We start from the raw sequence: 24,753 nt of genomic DNA, 5'->3' as shown, positions 1-24,753 counted from the left end.
AACTATTGACTGTGTACTCAAGGGCTGACCTCAGTGGGACCCGTAGACCAAAGCTGATGCACCATAAGGCTCAATTTGGCCCACCAGCCATTTTTAGAGATTACAGTATAAATACATGTTTAAGCTGCTTTGTTTTTTGTGACGCAAAACTGCTCTGTAAATATACATACACACATTCGTACTTATACATACATATATTCCCAAAACTCAGTAATTATTTTTCAAACTCTGAACAGGCAGGGAGAGTGACACTTTGCACAGGAAGTCAAATTAGGGAACAGGAGATCCCAGCACCATTTTGGATAGGTGTTTGATTTTGGCAAGAGGCCCATTATTACATTTCAGTTTTGGCCCTCCAAGGGAAAATGTCTGAACAGCTGAAGAGGGGAGTGATTTCAGTTGTAGAATGTCAACAAATACAACAAAGACATATTCTTGCTGCTGTTAGTTTTACCTTGGAGGAACAACAGTGTGTATGTAAATTGCCAAGGATGGCGTTAACCATAGAAGATTTAGAATTTCACCTTGTTTGACCCAGATAAAAAGAAAAGCATACAACGAACGTTAGGGGATTAAAATGCAGCAAGCTCAAGAAAATAAAAAAATGAAATCAAGAGAGTAGCATTTTATTTAGGTCGTCTTATGGAGAGTGTTGTGCTCTGGTAGCCGGTTCCTTTTGGCAAAATAACAGGATTTGTCAAGCTCCAATGGCAATTTCAATCATGTTATCTCTCCTCACACTTATTTTAGCAGACAGTAATGTGCAAAACATTCGGGTGCCACGCTTTTCTTTTTCAGCCAGCACTGACCTTCGTCTCTGCCAGTTAAACTGAACATTACCTGCAGCTTTAGGTAATTCAAGTATATCTGTGAGGGCTTAAATGAAACCACTCTTCTGGTTAATGTGCTCTGTGCAAACTGGTCTGGATCCAGCCAAAAAATTTCTTGTGAGAGAAAGGAAAGACCACTCTACAACTGTGAGTGGAAGGTTTAGGAGTTCAACAAGACCAACAAAGTGGCGAGTCCCCTCCAGTTTAATGACCTAGTTAGCTCTGCCATGGAGGTTATGTTTTCATCCATGTTCGGCTGTGGGTTGGTTTGTCAGCACAAATACAGAAAAAATATTGAACGGATCTCCATGAAACTTGGATGGAGGACTGGTCTCGGTCCAGAATCATCCCCAGTAACTTTTAGTGCAGATAAGGATGACAGGGCAGATCCAGGATTTCATATCACTGTCTCTGAGATAGAGTGTTCTTTCACAATTTTATTAATTTGTCAGGGAACAGTCCATCGATTTTAATAAAAAATCCATCATATTTAAGTGGCTGGTATCTATGATTACAATTTGATGGATATCATAGATCTGTCAGCCTTAAATCATGTTTAAGGAGTTACGGGTGGTTTAAATTTTTGGGCCATAGTGAAATACGCACTCTACTGAGTGCAATGCTAGTTGATGATCTTGTGTTAGTTTATAAATATTTGAAATTTGAAATGTGGACTTAATTTTTTTGCATCGGCCTCCATAATCCAGAAACAAGTAGCTTTTGAGCCCAAAATAACATTTATAAACATCAGGAGGCGACAATAGTTGATTAGATTTGAGACAATAGATTAATCAACATTTTAGTTTTTATGCTGCCACTTAACACTTCAGTGTTTGTGCGTTCTCATCTAAAAGCAGCTGATTATAGATTCTCAGTTTTAGTCATTCATAACAACAGTACTTTAAAAGCCAGTCCTAATTACGTTCAATAAGGGATTTGAAAGGCTTTGGATTTAATAGGGTTATTCGATGTTTAATTTAATAAGATGTTGTCAAACTATCTAACACCTCTGTGCTATGAAAGGGTGTCACGAGTCTCCAAATCCACAGTTAGATTTCACTTTCCATTTTACAGTTTTTCCATTTTTCAGTTAGCACCAGCAGCTTTGCTATTGTTATACTATCACATTTGGATTTGGAAAGATCGACAGATCATCGGTTGTCAGTCACATTTTCAAATTCTTCTTTAAAAAGAATTAAGTATTTTAAAGTTTTTTTAATCAATGGATCAAGTTTATCCTGGTGGCTTGTCGCAGATTAGGTCAAAATTGTTTAAATAATCTTCACCAATAAAAAAGATTCTAGAGTTTGACAAAAAACATCACCATTAGTGATTGAACAATAAACAAACAAAGTTTGTTAAATACAAATGTGTCCATACCTAAAGATGTTTTTGTCCAATCTTTGACTTTGTTGTGCCTTTTGTCATGAATATTTAGTATCTAACAGAAATTCACAGTATGTAATTTCAGCCGCTACATATCTCTTAATCAAAACAAAAAAAAGTTAAACAATAAGTAGTGAGGGTTAATCCATCTATATGAGTTGGGCTGATGTGTTAACAGACGACATAATGTTTTTAAAGTTTCATTTATGTCATGTTCACTGACTCTCAGATGCATCATCTGACAACCAAAGAAACGCACCTTTACCTTGAATAACAAGTAGATATCTCTACGTTTGGGAAACATTTGGGATCATTTAAATCCACAGTTCTACCCAACTTTCAATTTGAAGGTCACAATTAAATCAGATTTTTTAAAAATCAGGACCGACCATTTTGCTATTGTTACACTATCACATATGGATTTGTAGAGATCATTGGATTATCGGTTTGATTCCTGTGACAACTGCAACCAATGTTGCCTTAGAATTCAATTGAAATTCAAAGGTCATTACGATAGATTTCTGATTTAGAAAAAAAAAACTCTATCCCTGAGGCCAAAATGAAAGATGCACCATCCCAGGTTATGTTGGCTACTTTATGTTGTTATTTAGCCAAACTGAGTATTGTTGAAGTCAAACAATCTGCTGCTGACAAGTGGGCTGTTCTGACCTTTCACTTGGCCAGACTTAACAGTAACAACACTGCAACTTATCTACAAGGCGACAGCGTAACCACAGCAAAAACACCAGCACACAACAGAACACAGGGGAGAGTTGCACCTCCTGTCTGCTCCTGTCGGCCTGTGAGGTGGAGGGAGGAGCCGCTTCAGACAACTTCTGCTGGAAGACAGAGAATTTCAGACGGAGGGAAAGACAGGAAAGACGGAGACAAGGGAAGAAGTGGAGGCGAAAAAACAGGAAGACAGACAGTATGAACAAGGAGAACAGAGTAAGAAGACAGAGCATCGCAGGGGGAGGACAGAGAAGCAGAGAGAGAGCAGAGTTAATTAGAGGGAGTGAAGGAGGATTTTCTCTCCGCTCCAGCAGGGTGCTCTGCGCTTCAGTAGATGCTTCATGCCAAGGTTATATTCAGACCCACAGCTGCACAGAAAGAATGGTGTCAAAATACGAGCCTTGTACTCACAAACACTCACACACACTTAAAGAGTCCAGAGTGACCTCTATTAACCTGCTGTTGACCTGTGAGTCAGACTAAGAGTAGGCTTGAATTGAACTCTGCAATCCACCACCAACAGTAGCCGGTTGTTTTCACGAGCCAGTTTTTATTTCTCTGCTCATCGGAGTGTTTTGTGGAGTAGGAAACACTGCAAAAACAGCCCTGCAGCCATTTCGGAAGATAATACCCCCAAAAAGTTTTGTGACTTTGACTTTTTGCTCCATTTATTCATGAATATTTCATATTCAAGAAAAATACTTCAATGCACTTTATGTAATTTCTGTTGCTCTGGGTCTCCCAATTCAAACAAAAGACATAAGTAGTGTGGGATCAAGGGAAACTGTGTCTGTTTTCGTTACACAGCCAGCATTGCTGATCAAAATCTATCTATGTGAGGCAGAAATTTCCACGGACAAGGTAATGTTTTAAAGCTCTAATCACATCATGTTTACACATGCTTGCTGACTTCCTATTTCACTCTCTGTAAAATCATCTGGTGTTTTCCCAGACGTCAAAGCGACAGGAGACCCAATGAAACGCTGTGACCTTGAGTAAAAATATGAATTTCTCTGTGTTTGAACATTGTTGGAACGATTTGGGTCATCATGTAAGTACACAATTCAACAAAATACTGCCACTTTGGAGGCAGAAAAAACAAAGTTGCCACACATCCAGTAGTTATGGAGCAAAAACTAATGTGGATAATGATGTTTGTTATACGCTCTAAAATGTCCAATAAAAATTACAGTAAAAGAAAACATCTTTGGCTAGTAAATTCTCCAGTATGTTCACTAGCTAGTGGATATCTGCGTCTGTCTGCTATCTGGGGCTGAGTGTGTGGTTTACAGTGAATTCAAAGACCTGACAGCTGAACAATGAGATGGAGCTCTCTATAAAGCTCTGTAAAGCCAAGGCAAGCTGCACATTCAGCTGATAATTATCTGTAACTCTACAACGTTGATGTAAAAATACAGAATATAGCCTTAGAATATATATTATAGACTAGAGCTTATATCGGGCCCAAAAAATCAAGCCGACCCGACCCGAGCTCGTGCACTTTGTGTCCGAGCCCGCCCCGGCCCGACACATTACCTGTAATTATGAGCCCGAGCCCAGATTCAAACCTGACAATGTTTTAATACGTGAGCAGTTATAACTGACGTTCTCCACTACAATTCCGAGTTGTTTGAACTACGGAAATGTTTTGAATTATCTTAATGAATAATGCAACAAGTGCCGCACTTAATGCACTCGACAAAACCCACACATATTTTGTCACTACCCACGACTTGTTTAAAATGGTTCCATACCTCCGACTTTCCTCCAAAGCTGCTCAGAGTTAATTCTCCTTTTTTTTTTTTTCTTTACACCTTCAAGCTCCATGTTGCATTTAAGCTACACAAGCAATAATGCCGGTAACGCTTTAGTTAGTAACTTACTTAGTAACGCGTTACTCTAATCTGACCACTTTTTTCAATAACAAGTAATCTAACGTGTTAATATTTCCAAACCAGTTATCAGATTAAAGTTACTTATTCAAGTCACTGTGCGTTACTATTATTTATGTCATTTTCCTTAGTAAAAATAGATATTTTAGATATTTAAGTCATGTTTTCAGCATGAGGACAACTCACGTGTAACACCACGCAGTGCCACAAACACAAACAACAAAGGAGGAAGGAGAGAGATGCGTGTTTTCTTGCTGGAAATATAGTCTTTATTTTGAGTTGTTAAAAAAAAAAAAAGAAATTTTTTTTTAAAAACACAAATGCTTGATCAAGGGCCCAGCCTGACCCAACCCCGCCCGAGGATAGTGGCGGGATATATCGACCCGAAAAAAATAGTAATGTTGGGTTCGGGTCGGGCTCGGGCAGAGAATCTAAACTCTAATATGGACAGAGCCAGGCTAGCTGTTTTACCACCGCTTTGAGGCTTTTATGCTAAGCTAACCTAACCGCCTACCAGATCAAGTTCCATACTAAACACAGAGATATGAGAGTGGTATCAATCTTTTCACCTCACTCAAAATAAGAACTCTACCAACTTGTATTTCTGTTTCTGTGTTTTAATTCCTTTGGAGCAATTTTCAGTCACTTTTAGCTTCTTTTAGTCTCCATTAGAGCTTTTCCTAACACTTGCAATAAGAGAGAGCAGAAAACAGTGATAAGGGTCCAGTGATAAAACTACAGTTGGTAAATCTCTCTGAGGTATTCTGTTCCCACCATGTGATCAATTAATAGAAAGAAACATTAATTACTGCAGCTTTAATAGCATCTTTGCTTATGGACAGACCTTTCCTTGTATAAGATGTAAGTGAGCCAAGCTCAATATGCATTTCTCCACTGCCACTGACAGAGATGATCACAGTGCCAGATGGACAGAGAAACTAAATGGATGGCAACAGGAGGGAGCAGGGAGATACACGAGGAGAAAGTCAAGATAATTCCCAATACCAAATTTGCATGTATATTACTGCTTTTATGTGCAGGAGCCTCAAGAGAATTCGAAGGGAGGAAGCATGTTTTTTTTTTGTTTTTTTTATAGATGGTGAAAAGCCTGGCTTATGCATGCAAATACAATCTATCGTGAAAGCAGGCCACTACTAACAAATGAACACACACATTCTTCAATAATTACTTGCCTTTTTCAATCAGTCTTCAAAATCAATACCAATCCAATCTAACAAAAATCCCATCGGCTGCTCAACCACAGAAGTTGTCAAATCTGTCCTGCCTGTAATGAGACATGTCAGTTAACAGATTTAACTAAACAGTTCTGATGCAAGCTTGGCCTCGTCTTTATCACCTCCTTGTTTATTCTTTGCCATCTGGCTGTTTGCTGCCTTCCTGCACGCACCATAGCTTCAGCGACTTCCCTAAAGATTTCTGCCTTGCCTTTACTTACAGCCTCTCCACACGACAGCTGAACAGATTGATTAATTTATATATTTATATACAAATATAAATAATAGTATAAAAAATAGTTTGAATTATACTTAATAATTATACTTATACAACAGCTGTGCTCAGGTACGCTTAGGTTTCCAGGTGCTCATACATTGACATGCACACAACCTCACAAATGGAGGTCGACTCATGGCAATGTTCAGCCACACAGATAGAAATTGGCAGTTGCTCTAAGGTGGACACAGCTTCATGAACCAATGAACAGATAAGTTTGCGCACACTAATGAACTGATGGCAAAACCGAAGGACATAGAACAAATAAAAAGATCTATGCATTCAATGAGTTTAATGATGCTTCCCAAAAGAGTGCATAATAAATGGCTTTTTAGTTATTAAAGTGGAGGTGGCAAAATGCTATTTATCCGTCCATCTGTCCGTCTGTCTGTCTGTCTTTTTAGAAAGTTTGGTCACGTTACAGAAGTACATCTACAAGTAATGAGCCTTTTGCTAGAAGCCATTGCCACATCCTCTAAGAGCCAACTGGCATGAACAGTTAATCAACCGTCATTTGGCTCGTGACCAACCTTCCCACAGAGTCATGTTCAAGCCCGTGAATCCATTTGGAAGTTATGCAGTCAGCAGGTGGACAACAGTTCTTTTTACATCACATAGGATTTTTTAAGTGGCACAGATCCTCTCAGAGCCACATTGCTACACAACAAATATACTTTGAGACAACGAATCAGGTTATAAACGAACAGACAACGACCATTGTCATCAGGTGAGACTCAAAGTGCATGCACTGCTACTGTTGCTGAAATCAATTATTGCACAGGCAAAGAAGTGAGTGTTCACAACTACAGTAAGAAGGGTAGGTCAAAGTGGAACCAGGAAGTTGGGCTGTAAGCTGTGGTGGAGGTTTACTAATGAATGTGTTGGATTGTCCTATCAGTAGAGTGTGCTATGCTATTGCACGCACACACTTGTGCGTCTGTTTTTGTAAGAGGCAGGAATGAGGCTACGGGAATGCAGATCTGTGACTGGACTGTATGAGAGACCCGTTAGCATCTAAGTTACTAATAAAACCAGCCGGAGAGGAATGAATTGGCAGACAGAGGTGACATCATTACCATCATCCCACCTACTTTTCCTCCTGACCGTCTTCCTCCCCTCCTCCTCCGCTCTCTAAACCACCTCAGGGTGGAAACTAACACAGACAGTGTCTTACTGAGGGCAGAACAGAAGAATGTTTTCTCCATTTTTCATCTTTCTCCATTTCCCTCCTCTCTCCCTCCTTAACTGTTAAGGCATCAAACGACTGCTTGCTCTTGTTGCCTGTGGTGGTGAAAGGAGCGCAGCAGAGATGTGAATTTAGAGCATTTTCCATCCCCTACTTATATAGTCGATGTCTTTCAGGTTTTTTTTTTACTCTCAAAACTTCCTCTCTCTTCCGACTTTGATGCTGCCGGAGATGTCGACACAGCACTAAACAGGCGTAGATGGGCCGATGATGAAGATAAAGAGGAAAGAGACTGGAGGGTAAGAGGGAGGAGTGAAAGGGAATACAGAGGAGGGGGCGCAGAATGATAAAGAGTGGATAGATAACAAGAGGAGAGGTGCGAGCTGGGTGAAAGAGGGTGAACAGAGGTTGAACAGATATTAGGATTTGGAGATAGAAGTGTCTGGCTATCTGCTGTGGAGACTACTGATAGTGAGACAGAAAGATGGTTAACATCTTAACTGAAATTTGTCCACTGGGCAGACCTTTAACAGCTTCATTTGTACTCTTACAGAGGACACTCGCTGAGGAAAGTGGAACAGCCACACAGAGACTAATAAAACAAGAGTTATGGAGACGGAGAGGTGACTTTTGATGTTTAAGCTGCAACGTAGCTCCAAAGTGCTCTAAAAGAACATCGAGTGATGGTCAACTGAACGACCTTGAGCTATATATTTCGACCTGGTCACTGTCGGTATCACATACTATATGCTTTCAATCTTAAATGCATCCATGATAGACAACCTTTTATGGAACTGGATAAAATTTACAGACAAAAAGGATCAGCAGGAAACATATACACTGGACCCAATCTATTCTATAAGCACCATACTAAGTTGCAAGCCCTGTTTTTCTTTGTTTGCATATTTGTGTTTTACATATAGACTAGAAAATAGAACGCTTTATGTATTAAATCAGACAGTATCATGAGGAGTACCAAATCATGTTACTGGAATAACCTCCATCAGCAGATTTGCCCACAAAGTGAATCTGCACTGAACATTTCTAGATTTAAACAAAAGAGTCTTCAGCCATGCTAGCAGCTCCGTGACGCTGTTATCAGGCACAACAGTGATATGCGCTTAATACTAATGTCTGTATCTTGGCATTTAGCAAGCAAAATATTTTACGTTTTAGTTCAGCATGTCAGATAGCTAGCACTTCACAAAAACCAGTAAGGGCTGATGGGAGAGTCATTAATGTAAATACCAGACAATTTTGACTAAACGATGGCACAAGATGAAAAGTCAGGTAGTCACAAAAGTGATTACAATTCATCCTGAGGGGGACCATCATTGTGTGTGCCAAATTTCATGGCCATCCCATCCTATAGCTGTTGAAGCATCAACTGAAAGGATCGCCAAAGTTGTATCACCCGGGAACCATTCATGACTGATCCACATTCAAGCCTGCACCAAAATAATGATTACGCTTTACTTGCTGGTGTGATCAGGCCATAATGCTGAAAATGAAAGCTTACCTTGAATTGAAACACAGTGAAAATAGTAATGTTAAAAATTACAGCATCAAATGTGTAAAAGTAAAATGTGTTAAAAACTCAGTGCCGTTAAAGCTGCCTGAGAAATCAATGTGCTACTGTTCAACAATAATCTAAAGTGACCTTAGCCAAACCATGTAGCTCTTCTGCCGTCCACTGACATCAGAATAAAATAAGTTAGTGGAAGGAAAAAGTTAAGTAGGCTGCCACAGCTGGCTGCAGGAACTCGCAGAACTCTGTGGACACAGCAGACAGGATGGCTCTATGACTAACACAGGCAAATAAGGTTGAAAGTCAGCAAAGTCTTCCTCCAGGGTGACTGTGCTGCAGTCTTGTGACATTTTTAGGGCAATCACTGGGCTCATCAAAGAGGGGGTTGCGAGATGAACTCTGATGTCTTGTTGACTCCACTAACACTGAAGTAGTGCGTGGTCCACATACTGTTATAAGACGCACACACACCCACTAATTCACTCATGGCAGAACAACGGTCTCATGCTGCAGGGGCAATGACAATGGCGTGGATGCACTCGCGTACCCCACTGCGAACAATGTACCGAAAGTGTCCAATACAAAACAACACTGTCTTATATGCATTGCAACTTGCAGTCCATGTGTACATCAATAAAGCCATATATTTAGTTTGAGGATACAAACGTACACATCACTGTCAAATGTTTCCCCTTGAACCATATCTTCCTGTCCATTGTGACTTTCAGCATAGCAGATGCATGAATTTAACGTTATGGTTGTCAAGGTGACTCATATTTTCCTACCAACTAATAATAACAACGACTAATGATAAGCAACTATCTACTAATAATCTCAATACAGGACTTCGTAAAACCAAAATTAGATTAGATTAATTAGATTAGAAAATTGTAGCATGTGCCATCTTCGATTGCTTGTTACCAGCTCTAAACTAGAACACAATAACGGCAGTGGTGAAACGTATGGAATGAAATCAAAATGTCTCCTCAGTGCTAAATGCATTTTTATCCGACAACCAGAATAGGAATGATCATTTCTATAAGGAACTCTTCATCCATTTAATACAATATCATCTAACTGTATCACGTTACAGTATTAACTCTGACCATATCCAGTATGCAGTTGCCAATGTCATCCAAACATGTTGGTTAAACAAGTGCAGTACAGTATGATGTAACCACAGTGAAGAGGTACACAACGTGAAAAGCCAAGCCAACACATTTCTCACCCTCATTCCAATACATACACACACGCACAAACTATAGCTCAGGGTTACTGTAGCCCGCCCTCTCCTCTTCGTTCTCCATCTGCACGAAACTGCTTAAAGTGATAATGAGTTGTTTTTAATAATTAATTTGCATATAAAAGCCGAGCCGTCTGTGTGGGTGGCAGAAACAGATCCTAGATCACAGTCTGGCTGCTGGCAACGCTTCAGAGAAAGCCAGAGAAAACAGGGAGAGGCAGGAGGCGAGAGGAAAAAAAAGAAAAAGACAAAGACAGAGAGAGAGAGAGAGAGAGAGAACGAAGGAGAGAATGTGGGAAACTGAAGGGGGACAATGAGTGGAAGAAACAGAGAGATGAAGTAAATATGTGCGAGAGGGAGACTGCTGTGAACAAGACATTTTGCATTAATGTAACGCATTTGGTGTTTATATTTGAGTGTTTTCATTTCCATTTTTCACATTTTTTTTTTTTTAAAGCTGTTCAGTGTTTTGTGTTTTTGTGCACCTTCCTTTCAATTTGTAGCCTCGCTGGCTTGAGTTGAGTGGGTGGCGGTAAGGATAGAAATGTCCTTGTAGAAATGTAAAACAGGCTCTGACATTGGATTGCTCTTAATGGATTGTTCAGCAATTGGTCTAAGTGCAAGTGTTTGTGTTTTGTAAAACTTGTATACCTCTCTTTAGGGCTCAATGATTAACTCTTGAAATCTCAATTTAAGTCTCGATACACTACAAAGAAGTCTTGACTTTGTAACTTATCAAAATGGGGAGTTTAATGTGAAACTAACCAGCAACAATCTGGCAATTAGTGTTGTTGAATTGACTCAAACTTAGGATCAGCTGGTGAAACATGCTGCACTTTCAATTGCAGCCCATTTAATTGTTCAGCTCTACCTCACATAGAGTTCAGCCAGGACCAATCAGTAAAATTGCTCGGGAGTGTTAATGGTCCATTTTTGAAACAACCATGAACATGAGCGCACACACACACATTTTGGTGAGTGTACGCACTACCTTGTATATATCGTAGTATAGAACCATCCCACTCGCTGAACCTCTCAAAAACACACACCTCACACAGTTAATCTCACTGGAAACAAGACAAGGAGATGTGCCCCCACGCACATACACACCTACACTATCACATCCTTTCTCTCCAATCATCCGCACAAGAGGAGGTTCAGTCTTGACACTGACACACACATACACAGCCATCTCGACTTACTGATAAAGACCTGTATCAGAAGATAAAAGTATTTTTGAAAGGTTATTCTCTTGCTGTGTGCGCCAGCTCTTCAGTATTAGATTCCGTAAGACTGTTGTTTAGGCTAAAATCAGGGTCGGAAGGGATTTTGATGCCTTTCCACACATTTCAGCTTAGAAAGCATTACTGATGTGATAGATTCAAGCACAGAGAAGGTCAGGGACTGTAAAAATACAAACTTTACAGGCCTGATGAGTGAAACTGGATGCCAACCATGAGGTCTTGGCACGGCAAGTCAGCGCTGGAACTCATTCAAATGTCTTGTGAAAGGAAATGATGCCAAATATGATAAGTAGCACATTTCAAATTTTAACACAACAGCAGCCAAAACAATGCACACAACCTTTGATGTAGCTTCTGATCATTCATAATGAAGTCTCCTAAAATAAAAGCTTGTGTATGCAGGTACTTGCTACTGTTTTTCCAATGGTAAGCACTTGGTAGCCTTTCAACAAAAAAGGAAACCATAAGTAAGCTAAAGGGATAGAAAAGCTGTCAGTTTGCATTTCAGTTGGTTTATGTCTGTAGCAGATACTGGCATCAAACAGCCTTACATCAAACATCTGCAACAAACCGCAAATGATGAACATGTTCATGAAATGGCCTCCAACCATGGCAGCTCTGTTCACAGTTCTGACAATGACGTGGACTGACGGGCCAAAACTCAAAATGTAAAAACAAGAAGTGACACTGATACTCACTGGAGCTGTAGCCACGGCCTCCATGTCATAGTACTTTTTCCTCTCGTACTTGTCCCTGATGAACACTTCCACCGCTCTGAAGGTTGGATTAAGGACTCAAATACTGCACAAAAATATCCAAATATCCATTATACACACATACAGTACATACAGTATGCTGAAATGATCAAAATGCTGTAGTTCACATGAATGCTGAAAGAAAACATTGTGCACAAACATTGCTTTCCTGATTTTAGTGTTAGATACAGCTGGCAATAGCAAAACAAAGTGATTAAGAGGTTGTCAGTTTGAACTTTTGGATGAGGTTAGAAATACAGATGGAGTATGAGATGTTATGACTGTTCTTCAAAGTAAAACAAGATTACAGATCACAGTGCACTGAGAAAAAAATATGTCCCAACCCAAACCATGATCTTTCCCTAAAAGTTTAGACGAAGAGAAACTTTACACTCCCTGTACTGTACAACTACTGCTAAACTCAATTAGTCTTAAAGTGGGTTTAATATTACCCACATATTATGCTTATTTTCAGGTTCATTCTATGATTTTTGAGAAAATGTTTAAATGCCTTTATGTTTAAAAAAACATTTTCTCATACTGTCCATTGCAGCACCACCTCTGTCTTAACGCTCTGTTTTAGTGCCTCTCTTTTTAAGGCCCCCCTCGGGAAACGCCCAGTCTGCTCTGATTGGTCAGCTCTCACAGGCCTGAGCAGGCACCACCCAGTGTGTTTCCACACTTTCTATAATATGGGACATTTAAAGCAAATCCCAAATGACTTGAAATATAACATACAATTCAATGTTCTGAAAAACAATAGTATGCAATAATATGTATCACACATGCACAATTACATATCTTGCCCAAATTGAAGTATTTAACACACTGGTCTATGAATTTGAGGTCCAGACACATATTGTATATATACCCACAACATTTGCGGAATGATTACAGCTGTCTGTACACTGTTGTCAACACATTCACAATCCCAGAAATAATGCACAACTTTTGAGAACCTTTGATAAAAATGTGTAAAAGTACATAAAAGAATGGTATAATTCAGAAACCACCCCTGATAGATCCATGGGTTGTATCTCCATGCCTAATGGTATAAATGACATTACTTCTATTGTTGATATATCCAAGTGATGGATCAGTAAACTTTTGGCAGATAATTCTATTTTAAAAAAAGCACTCTCGACCTCACAAACATACTCAAACTGAAACAGTCCTAACACCCCTCCAGTACACCCAGGCAATACATCTGCACTAATTCCAACTCTCTTATCTCCCTATTTCAGCAGTGACACTTGTGTCGGATCAAGTAATAGACTTCAAAAGATTGAAAAATGATGACCACACGCATGAGTCGAGCTACGAGATCTCAAACACAGCGCTGATTTATCACTGTTGACTAGACCATCAGAGCAGACTGAGCACAGCACTAAAAGAGTATCGTGGATCAAAGTTTGTCAAGTGACATGGTGGTTATGTACATACAACCACAAAGGGGAAGGATGAAGTCAGATGGTGCAACGATGAAGCACCTACAAAACACAGTAAATGGACCAGAGAGGCTGACATATGGGCCCACCGCCAACCTTTAGCATGAATTATATCCTGTCCAGTCACTGCTGTCTGGCTCTGATGAGATGGATGTCCTACAGTTGAAGTGCTTTCATATTTATTTCATCGTATACAAGATTGTCCTGGTTAACAACAGGAATGATGGTGATATATGATGGGACAAAGGATACTAAAAGACAACTTTCTACAATGCAAGAGGGTGTATCAATGCAAGAGTTAAACTGCATCATATCCTTTTCAGTAACCCTCACTCACATTTATGGATGTCAGTGATTAAAAGGACCATTACTGATAAGATGCTTTGCATGGCTAAGAGTTTACTAAGACATTCTTTAAAAGACAACATTTCTGATTGTTTTGGATGTTGTAATGATCCTATAGGTCTATCTTATGAGCACCGGTTTGAGTTATTTCAACTTTGTTTCTGAGAAGTAATCTTTTGTCATGGTGAACAGGTGAAAACAGAACAATATGATGAGAGGCCAGCCAGAGGAGCGAAAAATTCTTTGTCATTATAGTTGAGGAACAAAAATGGGGCCGTAGTTGCTGAATATACCAACAATTTAATCCACTCAGAACTTAAAAGTTTATGAATTCAAGCTGCAGACAGGTTTCATTAGCAGCACAACTCCCATTGTGTGTCACCTCCTGTTGTCTATGGGAAATATGAATGGGACTATTAAACCTGGGAGGGACAAACATCTGAAATAGCTTCTCCCACCTTGCAACTATGCAAAGTCAGCTCTGATTTATTGTGTCCAAGCTGGTCATCATTGATATCCTGCGACAAGTGAAACTGTTTGTCACTTAAACTGCGCGCGTGTGTGTGTCCTGTGGGTGTGTGTGTGTATGCGTATGCGTGTGCGTGTGCGTGGCTAGACCAAGGTGTCATTTGTTGTGTTGGCTAAGGTTGCGTATTGAGCCCAGAGTAGCTATCACATGCATGTACTTCTCATCTGTTATCATTAAATCTCTATGGCTCCTTAGAGCTAAACTGAGACAGGAGAGTGGAATTGGCCAAATTACTGACTGAGGGTTTCATTGTTGGATTTATAAGATCTGAATACTTTGAATATAATTGTATACCTGAACCAGCAGATTCAGAGAGGTTGCCATCTCCACTGCCCTCCACTCAGTCTTCACACCTTGAAAATAAGAATTCTGCTTGATTTCAGCTCAGCATGAGACTGATTGGCAAACTAACGCTCGTTGCTTGGGTACCACACTCAATCCAATATCCAATTATGCACTATCCAATCGCAAAAAACACCTGAGAGAGATGAGACTGGCAGTCACACCTACAATCCAGTGGTCAACAACAGAGCCACCCCCCCCAGGGTTGTGTGGTAAACCCCTCCTGCTCACACTGTTGAGTTGTGAGTCTGTTGTCTATCTTTGGATGACACCGACATCAGTTGTGCAGAGTGGTGCACAGTTAGCAACCTATCGCACTATCAACATCAAGGAGATAAAGACACACTCCTGTCTACATCAGTGGTGCTGAGGTGAAGCAGGTCAGCAGTTTGATGTTCCTTGCAACCACATCACAGAGAACCTGTCATTGTCAACTCACATCTCCACCCTGATAAAGAAAGATCAGAAGCTACTGTACTTTTTAAAAAAAAACATGTGAAAACAAATTCATATGCCAGGTCCTTCTCAACTTTTACAGACGAGCAACAGAAATCATCTTAATTGTAAACATCACAAACTGGCATGCGGTGTTCACGGACCAGGATACTACCCAGACCATCACTGCTACCCATCTACCAACCAACAGTTATTACTGGAGAGACGTGTCTGCACAGAGCTCATAGGATACTAAAGGCCCCCACACACCGCCCAGACGTCCAACTGCCTTATCCGACCACTCTCCGACTACTCCGTTGCCTCTTGTCTGACCCATTCGGCAGAAAAGGTGCATTGAACACACCGCTTCGACGTGCTGCCTACGCCACAGTAGCGTGTACGTTCTGCGCTTGCGCGAGATGCAATAAGCGGGTGGCGCTTGTGTTGTGAGTTGTAAACGAGAACCTTATGCACGCAACTCTCTTTACTTTTGATCAAAACGAAACTTAACTATTTCCGATAAAAAACAGCTGCATACTAAACATGCAGCAAGGCATTACCAAACTTACACAAATTAATTCGTCCTGAACGGACATAACAACTAGTCTGGTGCCACTACTGCAAAACATGAAAACGGGGAATGACGGAACGGAGTGCATAGAAAAACAATGCGCACACAGTATTCCGTCCCTCCCACACGCCGCGCTGATTCGCCAGCACACCGCCAATCAGAACGGCCATTCAGCTGGCACACAACCAATCAGAGAATCCAATGGCTCAGACGTCCGACGGCCCTCCTCCTCAGACTTCGCATGCTCAGTCGGATCCGACAACGTCCGCGCGGCTCCGAAAGCTTCCGACAGAGCCGAACACACCAAACATATTTGTTCCCGACCTCGTCCGAGTCTCTCCAAACGCTTCAGACGTCCAACGGTTGGGCTGGTGTGTTCCTGCCTTAAAAGACAACACCCACCCCAGCCACAGTGTGTTCACCCTGCAGCCCTCTGGCAAAAGATACAGGAGTATCCGCTGCCGTACCACCAGACTACAAAGCAGCTTTTTCCCTCTGACTGTGAGACTCCTAAATGCCTCCTCTACACTCAGTAGGACAACAACTTGCATTTCCGTTTTGTTGTAGAACAATGAAAAACACCATAAACCTTGACTTCCAAGGGGTTAAGAAGCACATCAACAATACTGTACCTCCGTTTTGCTGTTATATAAACAACAAACAGTCCTTGGTGTTGAAATGTATTTTCTTCTAGAGTCTTGACCACTATAAAGACTAGATTCTTGAGCCTGCTCACATAGTGACTGTAACTATGTCATGGGCTTTCCTGTAGCTGACAAAAGAACAATCAAGGGTCAATTAATGTAAAAGTGATTTGGGGCTATATGAAAAAAACTGATTTGATAGGATTTGATTTGACATGCACTTTCTAAAAAAATGTAGCTTTACATCAGTTGCTACAGCAGCTACAGAGACACCACGGGATGATAATAACAATCTTGCGCTGCTTGTGTTTTCTTTAACACGTGTTTGATGCCAGAGAAGATAGTCGATCGTGAAGACAAGATACAGCAAGTTGTAGAAAGATTCAATTATCATCTCCCTTTTCGGCAACAGACTTCTAGCAAAGATATCTCCACTGCACAGCTTCTAACCACAACACTACCGCTCTCTGTCAGAGTGCATGAAAGAGCGTAAACATGGAGATTGTACAGCAGTAGTCTCTGTGTAAAAGACAAAACAGATGTTACCTGAAAGTAACTGCATTTCTACAGTATAAGCTGATATAACAGGACTGTTGTTACTCCCATTTGTTGCATGATTTCTTTTTTTTTTTTTTTTAAACAGAATTGCATTCTTATCAGAGTTTAATATATAAAGATAAAAATGCAAATACAAAAATGTATTATTCAAGATTTTGTGTTAAGAACCCATAAAAGTCAAACACAAAAGAATATTCATCAATACACACACACACACACACACACACACATACACTCACGTAGGAGTTGAGAACAATATAGCAAATATGGCGAGGGAGTCAAACTCCATTTTTGCATTTACATACATAAGCGCAGTAAGTAGCAGGGCCAAAGTGATGTGTGAATATGAACACAGAAAACCACACACATACAGGCGGTAGCTCCTCTAATCCTGGGTCTGTTATCTGCTGTTTTCAGCCAGCGGCGCTGCTGTCAGAACGACTAATGGACTTCAAAAGAGTGAAGAATGATGACCACCCGCACAAATGGGCCTGCCAGATACAAGATAGGGTATTAGAGCAGCATTTCAAACAGGGAGATTATTTATTTCAGTCTGCTGGTGGAAATATGAACATATGCTGCTGTGTTAACCACACAGCTGTCTTGTCTTGTATCGAGGAAAAGGGCAAACTGGAAAAGTGTTGTTCCATCGTGGTATACACAGACACTGCTAGAGGTGTCCTGTTTGAATGTGTGGAATGACGTTGATGCAGCAACTCTGTCACTTCTCATTTGGTGCTGGAAACGATCGGGGATGTGCAGACAAAGCTGAGGTTTAATGATAATAATGCAGGAGTGCTTTCATGTCGGTTAAACTAAGTAATATGCTGATATACTGGATACAGCAAGTACAATATTTCTTGACCACAAACTAGTACATTTTTGGAAGGGACTGCTACCAAAACCCTGACCCTGACCTCAAACCTAACAACACCACAAAAGCCCTCTCGCACTCTAACCCTGACCCTTACACTTTCCCTAAACTCACATTTCGATTCTGATGGCAGTCTGATGTTCCACAGGGCACGAGGATGACTTTGATGATCATTCCGATACTTTGATAATAATGAAAACGATATGAATCATACGCTACGGCTTAAACAACCATCAAGATCTGAACTGAAGTGAATACCTGGAGATTTTGGAGCAACTAATCGGACAGCGCTGTCAACATAAATATCTTCGGAAGACTGCTGTTCATCACTCCAACAGCCTGTACTGAAGCTGTTCTCGAGGCTCACGGTGAAACAAAACACCTTCTTATGGGTGACAAATGAAAGGAATGTTATACAATTTATGTTGTTTTTCTCTTCCTAAATGTCACCCATCTGTATGTGATGACTGCGGTGACTTGAGTAATTCTTATGCAAATGCACGGTGACATTGTGAGCTTGTATGCAAATATAGGGAAACATATATGGTGATGCAGGAACATGTTTTATACAAAATGTATGGTGACATGCAGTTGCAGTATGAGATCAGCAGTTTATATGCAAGTGTTTCTTAACACCTGTGTATTATGACAAATCTGAGTTTTCATGTTAATTAAGTTGGGACTGAATAACAAAGAAAAAGCAGGCATGAGAAGGATACTGGTCTGTCTGTGGGCGCCTGAAGCTCTCCGGTAGGTGGGCTTCATACAGCTGTTTGGCCTTCCTGTTGCCCATGTCCACCATACTCTGTAAAGAAGGAAGCAAGGAAGGAAGCAAGGAAGCAAGAAAGGAAGCAAGCAAGAAAGAAAGAAAGAAAGTGGAGTGAATACTGGCAAAGTAATCTGTAAAAAGCCTTTAAGTAGGTGTCGAACACACACAGAAAGTTCTTTCATTCATCACATTTGCATGCAACTCATTTCGCCCACCAACTCCTTCCCATGCATGTCCACACACATACAAACACGCAGAGTGAAAGACACACTGGCCGTATGTGTCAAGGCTAAATTAAGAGGAGGGTGATAAATGGGGTGATGATAGGAGAAGTGGAGGAGATGGAGTCGGAATAATCAGCCATCCAGAATTAATTAGTCATTGAAAACAGTGATTAACATTCAGAGTGAGAGCCTTTCTACTCGCACTCAGCTGATGGATAGGCACTGCCTTGAAGATACACACATACACACGCCTTTACCAGAGTACACGCATACACATACACACACGCACATATACACACACCAAACAATTGGATATATTAATGACTGGATGATTAAATAAATTGCTGGCATGCTCAGGTGAGTTACACACACACACACACACACACACACACCAATTCTCCTGATTTATTGTGCATAATTGAATCAATGTGACATGCTAGTTACCCACAAAACACACCTATACACAGACTAATTACTGTTCTCTACATTCCCTAAGCCTGGCTGTGTGTGTCCAAGCATGTGTGTGTGTGTGTTTCACCTTGAACAGACATAGTGCCAGTTTACTTAACAACCAAACACAAAAGTGTTTCGACTATTTACAGGTTTATAGCTTTATCCCAACATGGGTTCCATCAGCATTCCCTGTAAGAGGTAAATCTTTATAGGAAAAAAAACAAAACAATTTTGAATCAATTTTAATTTGTAGGTGTTTTCCAATTGTTTTGGTTTTTTTGCCTGCCTCTATAGGTTGAATATCTGTATACAGTGTGAGTGACAAGGGCCAACAATGGGTGCGATTTCGGTAGGGGTGGGCGATACTGCAAATTTTGGTATTGGTCCTATACCAAGTAATTACAGGGCCAGTATTGCCGATACCGATACTGGTACTTTTTACTTGAAAATTCCTGATCATTGAATGACTTTGTACTTTTGCCTTTAATTAGCTGATCATGATCATGACAATAATAAAACACAGGACAAAGATTTTAGCCAGATAAGAAAATAATATTTAACATAATTAAAGGGATATTCCGGTGTAAATTTAATCCATGGTCTAACACACCGTGAAACTGTGTTAGACTCCCTCTCGAGAGATCAAGTTAGCGGACCGCTAATTTACGGAGTTTTATCAACCTCAGAAACGACCGCACGACAACAATACACTGCAGTAAATGGATCCAAATATAAACCGCCACCAAAAAGCCACAAATAATGCTCAGAACAGCACCAAACTTCTGCAAGAGTACAAATAGGGTCTCAGCACATAGTCTGGGGCATCTAACCTCCGCTAGCTTAGCGGGATTTCTATTGTGAAGCTAAAAACAGATTTCAACTCTCCTCCATCAGCTTCCGGGTCGGGAAGTCCAGACGCGACGATTACCGAGTGCGGTTAGAAATGCTCAATTCCGTTCTTTTCCCTGTCCGCTCTCGATAATAACTGTTGTAAACTGGCAGGTAAGACACATATGAACTTTGATTGCTTTTCCATGAAGTCATAATCATACATTTTCATCCATAAGCTGCGGAACTCTACTGCACTCGGTAATCGACTCGTCAGGACTTCCTATCAACAGGAAGCTGCTGCAGAAGAGAGGTAAATTTTCTCAGCTTTTCAGTAGAAATCCAGCTAAGCTAGCGGAGGTTAGATGCCCCGGACTATGTGCTGAGACCCTATTTGTACTGTTGCTGAAGTTTGGTGCTGTTCTGAGCATTATTTGTGGCTTTTTGGTGGCGGTTTATATTTGGATCCATTTACTGCAGTGTATTGTTGTCGTGCGGTCGTTTCTGAGGTTGATAAAACTCCGTAAATTAGCGGTCTGCTAACTTGATCTCTCGAGAGGGAGTCTAACACAGTTTCACGGTGTGTTAGACCAGTGGTTCCCAACCTTTTTTCCTTAAAGCCCCCCTTGCCTGTGTCGAAGACAAGCCAGGCCCCCCCAACCCCAACCCGCATACACTGAAAGAATAAAGTGATTAATTACAAACTTTTATTTGCAAAAATAAACAACAGTTTTTGCTCTTATTCTCCTTGTTTTACAATGTATATAGATACATTTCTTCCTTTTTTGCGTCATCAGGTGTATCACACACAAACACACACACACACAGTTTACCTACCTACCTGCCTACCTCATAGGGGTGTTGGTGATAAATAGTTTAATGAATCTAAATGTGGACCAAAAATACGTTCAATTTGGATTATACAGATTTTCATTATCCAGTTGGGTGTGTTATTGGGATTTTATAGATTTAATGTGCACAAATATGATTTTGGTAACCTCACAACCTCAGAGCAGTTGTGCGCCCCCGTGCCCCCATCCCCCAATTTATAGAGGAGAAACTACAACAAAAATATCGATCTCATTACGCTAGTATCGATCCGATACCAATACTCACCTTGGTATCGAAACTATCGATATTTGGATCGATCTGCCCACCCCTAGATTTCGGACACAAATTGGGTTCATTTGGTTCAAAGGGCTAAAGGAAAACTCCAAAGAACGTACACAGTGTTGCTCCAGTGATTTTAATAGCCAACTTGACTATTTCATGGTTTCTGCTGCATAATATAAAACCTAAATAATGTTTGAAGCATCTGTGAGAACATTTGAATTTTGAGGGAGCAGAAGGCCCAGACAGAGAATCATAGATATAGATAATGGATACAATCAGTATAATAATTTGTATGTGCCCCTCCCCCACCGTTCAAACTCACAAAAGCAAACTGAGCAACAGTACTGAGAGGCAGTGAGAACGGTCCTCATATGTGGATTGTTATTTATGGTTCCGTTTTCCTTCAATAGTCATGTGCTGGTATGAGAGGTTTTGTGTGGTAAAGGTTTTGTGTCTGGTCCTGCATGTGTATGTTTATACCTGGATCTGCTCAGGTGTCCACTGGTCTAGATTGACAGATTTGACCCTGGAGATGTGGACACCCAGGTTGCGGTGGATGCCGGCACAGCGGATGCACATGAACACCCCGAGGTTCCATGATGCCCATCGAGGACCTAAAATAAGAAAGGAAGAGAAAAGAGAGAGTTCTGCTTCAAAGCTGCACTGGCTAAAATTTTAATGGAAGGGTCCCATTGTGTTATCAGTAGTACTTCATCAGGCAATGTAGATTCACCGCTTTCAATTCTCTTTCAATTAAAATCAAAATATTCTCTCTGAACCTCTTCACCCCGACACAGTCCTAAAAATAAAATTCAAAGGTAACTCTCATGATGCCACACAGTGCGAAGTTGAAGAACAGTTCTTCTGCAAATACAGTCAGAACTCTGCAGTCAGTGTGAGAACCACAGCTACACAGATAAAGAGAGTCCCATCCACAGAAACTCAGCTCAGAAGTCAGAGTTTGGACAAGCTGTTTGACTGACAAGGCATTTTTTGGGAAGCGCAGCTGCGTGCAGACAGACAGTATCGGAATTGAACAGAAACTCAGGAAGTTAATGTGCAGAGATAAAACAGAAACAGCGCAAACATTCAACACCTTTACTTACTTTGGTGAAGTTGTCTCACTTGAAAAACCGACACAGACAAAATGTACACACTTAAACTTTAGGTTACCCTGAAACATTTTTGAAGACATTCTTATCAACGTTGCTCAGGAAGTAATATCCCAAATCCCTTCAATGCATCTTAATGGGATTTTACAAAGGAGCAGAGCGCCAGTTGTATTACAGATAGCATCTGATTATAGTTCCTGTGGTTTAAGAAATATTCTTCTCTATGAAAGTGCAAGCCTGCACTGTCAGTATCACTCATTTTCAAGCAGATGAAAATGTGCACATACATTTTTTTTGACATTAAATGAAAAAGGTCTATGGAATGGCTGCATTAAATCAACTCAAATTAAGAATGCTGATTTTTTTTTTTTCATTGTTAAGAACTTAGTTTTCTATGGTTGTTTCGGATTTGTTCTTTTAAAATGCAGAAGAAATATTCAATTCATGAACATGTACTCTCAATTACTTTCGCTTGGTGATTAATAGCTTTAATTAAAGGTCACTATAATTAACACTCTAACAGGAGGTACAATGCAAAAACCGGCCTGTTAGTTCAATGAAAGCTGCTTTGAGTTTAATAAGCTGGGTTTCAAACGCTTTGATTAACTCAAGGGTCATACATTTTTCTATGCATGGAGCCTAATCCTTAAAAAACAGAATTAAAACAAATAAAAGTGCCACAATATCCATTACATGTAGTAGTATGACAGGCACAGCTATGACTTCAAACTGATTCTTTCCTAGCACAGTAAAGATTTTGATGGTGCAGCTGCATCTTTGCTTGCCAGACAGAGGCCACTGCAAAAATAACCAACATGAGGGTTACATAAAGCCCTGGCAGAGAACTAGAGCAGGGCCATGAGCTTGCTGCACAGAGCCAGAAGATGTGAAGAACCTCCAGGCTGAACCAGACAAGACTTTGATTCCTGTTGACACACAATCGTGCAATGTCTGTTGAGAGGGGGTGGAATTTTGGAATTCTCCCACAAACAACTGGCCTATAAAGGGTCAGGTGGGTCAGAAATTCAGGAAGTCCTGCTGAATTTGCTGATATTTTTAAAAATACATTCAGTATCTTTAATATATTCTAACCTTTGCCTTGTTAACACAACATGCCATAGAACCTAAAAACTGACCACTAGCTGTAAAATGACTGCATATGTTCTCTTATCATACTTAGAACCATTATCCAGTCTACTTCAAACTTGGCAGGTTTGATGCTGAGGACCCAAGGAAGTGCAGAAACACACACAACAAACATTTTCATGACAACAACTGGAAGGTTTTGCATGAAACGCTTATATTGAGTAGTGTTTAATGTACAGAATAGAAGCGCATGTGCACTTTCTGCATGCAAGTCTAATACTTTAGGGCCCTATGATTTCCGTGATCACAGAATCGCAGACGGAATCTCGGAATTGGCTGATTAAAATGGAATCTATATTTTAGTGCGGAATATCACAGAATTTGACATAATTTTACTGAAATGCTGTTTTCTACGGAGCCCTGGAGGTGACATCGATGGGGGTATTTTTAAGGCAGGTCGTGTGACCTCATGTGAAAGCCGAGAGAATGTGGTCTGTGTGAGAATTTCGAGGAAAACTGAAAGTATTTTAGTACATTTAGGTTTTCTGTCACGACTATCACATGAATCTGATACTATATGCACCTGCATCCATTGTTAATCGCTTGTCCTGATTGGCAGTTGTCACTGCTGCAACGTTATTTCATAAATTAATCATAACCAAACTACTATTACCTTGACAACTCCTCCATCATCACTGCTAGCATAATAGCTAATAAAACAAACACCTGGAACACTCATCGTGGATAATCAAAATACTTATTATAGGTACCTCTTACCGTTACACAATAACTATAATTAGACACTTTACTAACTTTTATTAATCAATAAATAAATTAAAATTATGAGATTGTCTCGATCCATCATAACAAGCCTGCATTTAACCGACTGCATTGTTTAATTACGTCAAAAGGTGCAGGAATTACTATCTAGCACGCATGAGATACAGCAAGTCGCGCGCGCAAGATTAAAAAAAACCCGTCCATGTCACCTCCAGGGCTCCATGGTTTTCGTGTGGAAGAGGAACGTATGTCTGGGGAAAACTGCACGGAGGGAAGCAAATCTAGGTGGCACAAACAAGCCCCCTCCACAGACTGAGCCCCTCATCCTTCAAAA

At 40.4% G+C, this 24,753-nt stretch overlaps 1 protein-coding gene across 2 annotated transcripts in view; it reads right to left on the bottom strand.

Annotated features, from left to right (window-relative positions):
* Positions 1–24,753, bottom strand: part of LOC115597187 (stromal membrane-associated protein 1-like) — an 83,543-nt gene that overhangs the window by 41,574 nt on the left and 17,216 nt on the right. For both annotated transcript variants that reach the window (XM_030442939.1, XM_030442938.1), the window contains exons 2-4: positions 21,922–22,055; positions 18,774–18,859; positions 12,252–12,327 (exon numbers count right to left, since the gene is read on the bottom strand). In XM_030442939.1, the coding sequence (XP_030298799.1) occupies positions 12,252–12,327; positions 18,774–18,859; positions 21,922–22,055 (296 nt within the window). The remainder of the gene's footprint in view (positions 1–12,251; positions 12,328–18,773; positions 18,860–21,921; positions 22,056–24,753) is intronic.

The sequence above is a fragment of the Sparus aurata genome, chromosome 15 (genome assembly GCF_900880675.1).
Source record: "Sparus aurata chromosome 15, fSpaAur1.1, whole genome shotgun sequence".
Lineage (NCBI taxonomy): Eukaryota > Metazoa > Chordata > Actinopteri > Spariformes > Sparidae > Sparus > Sparus aurata.
The sequence above is the reverse complement of the archived record's forward strand: the minus strand, read 5'-3'. Positions and strand labels throughout refer to the sequence as shown.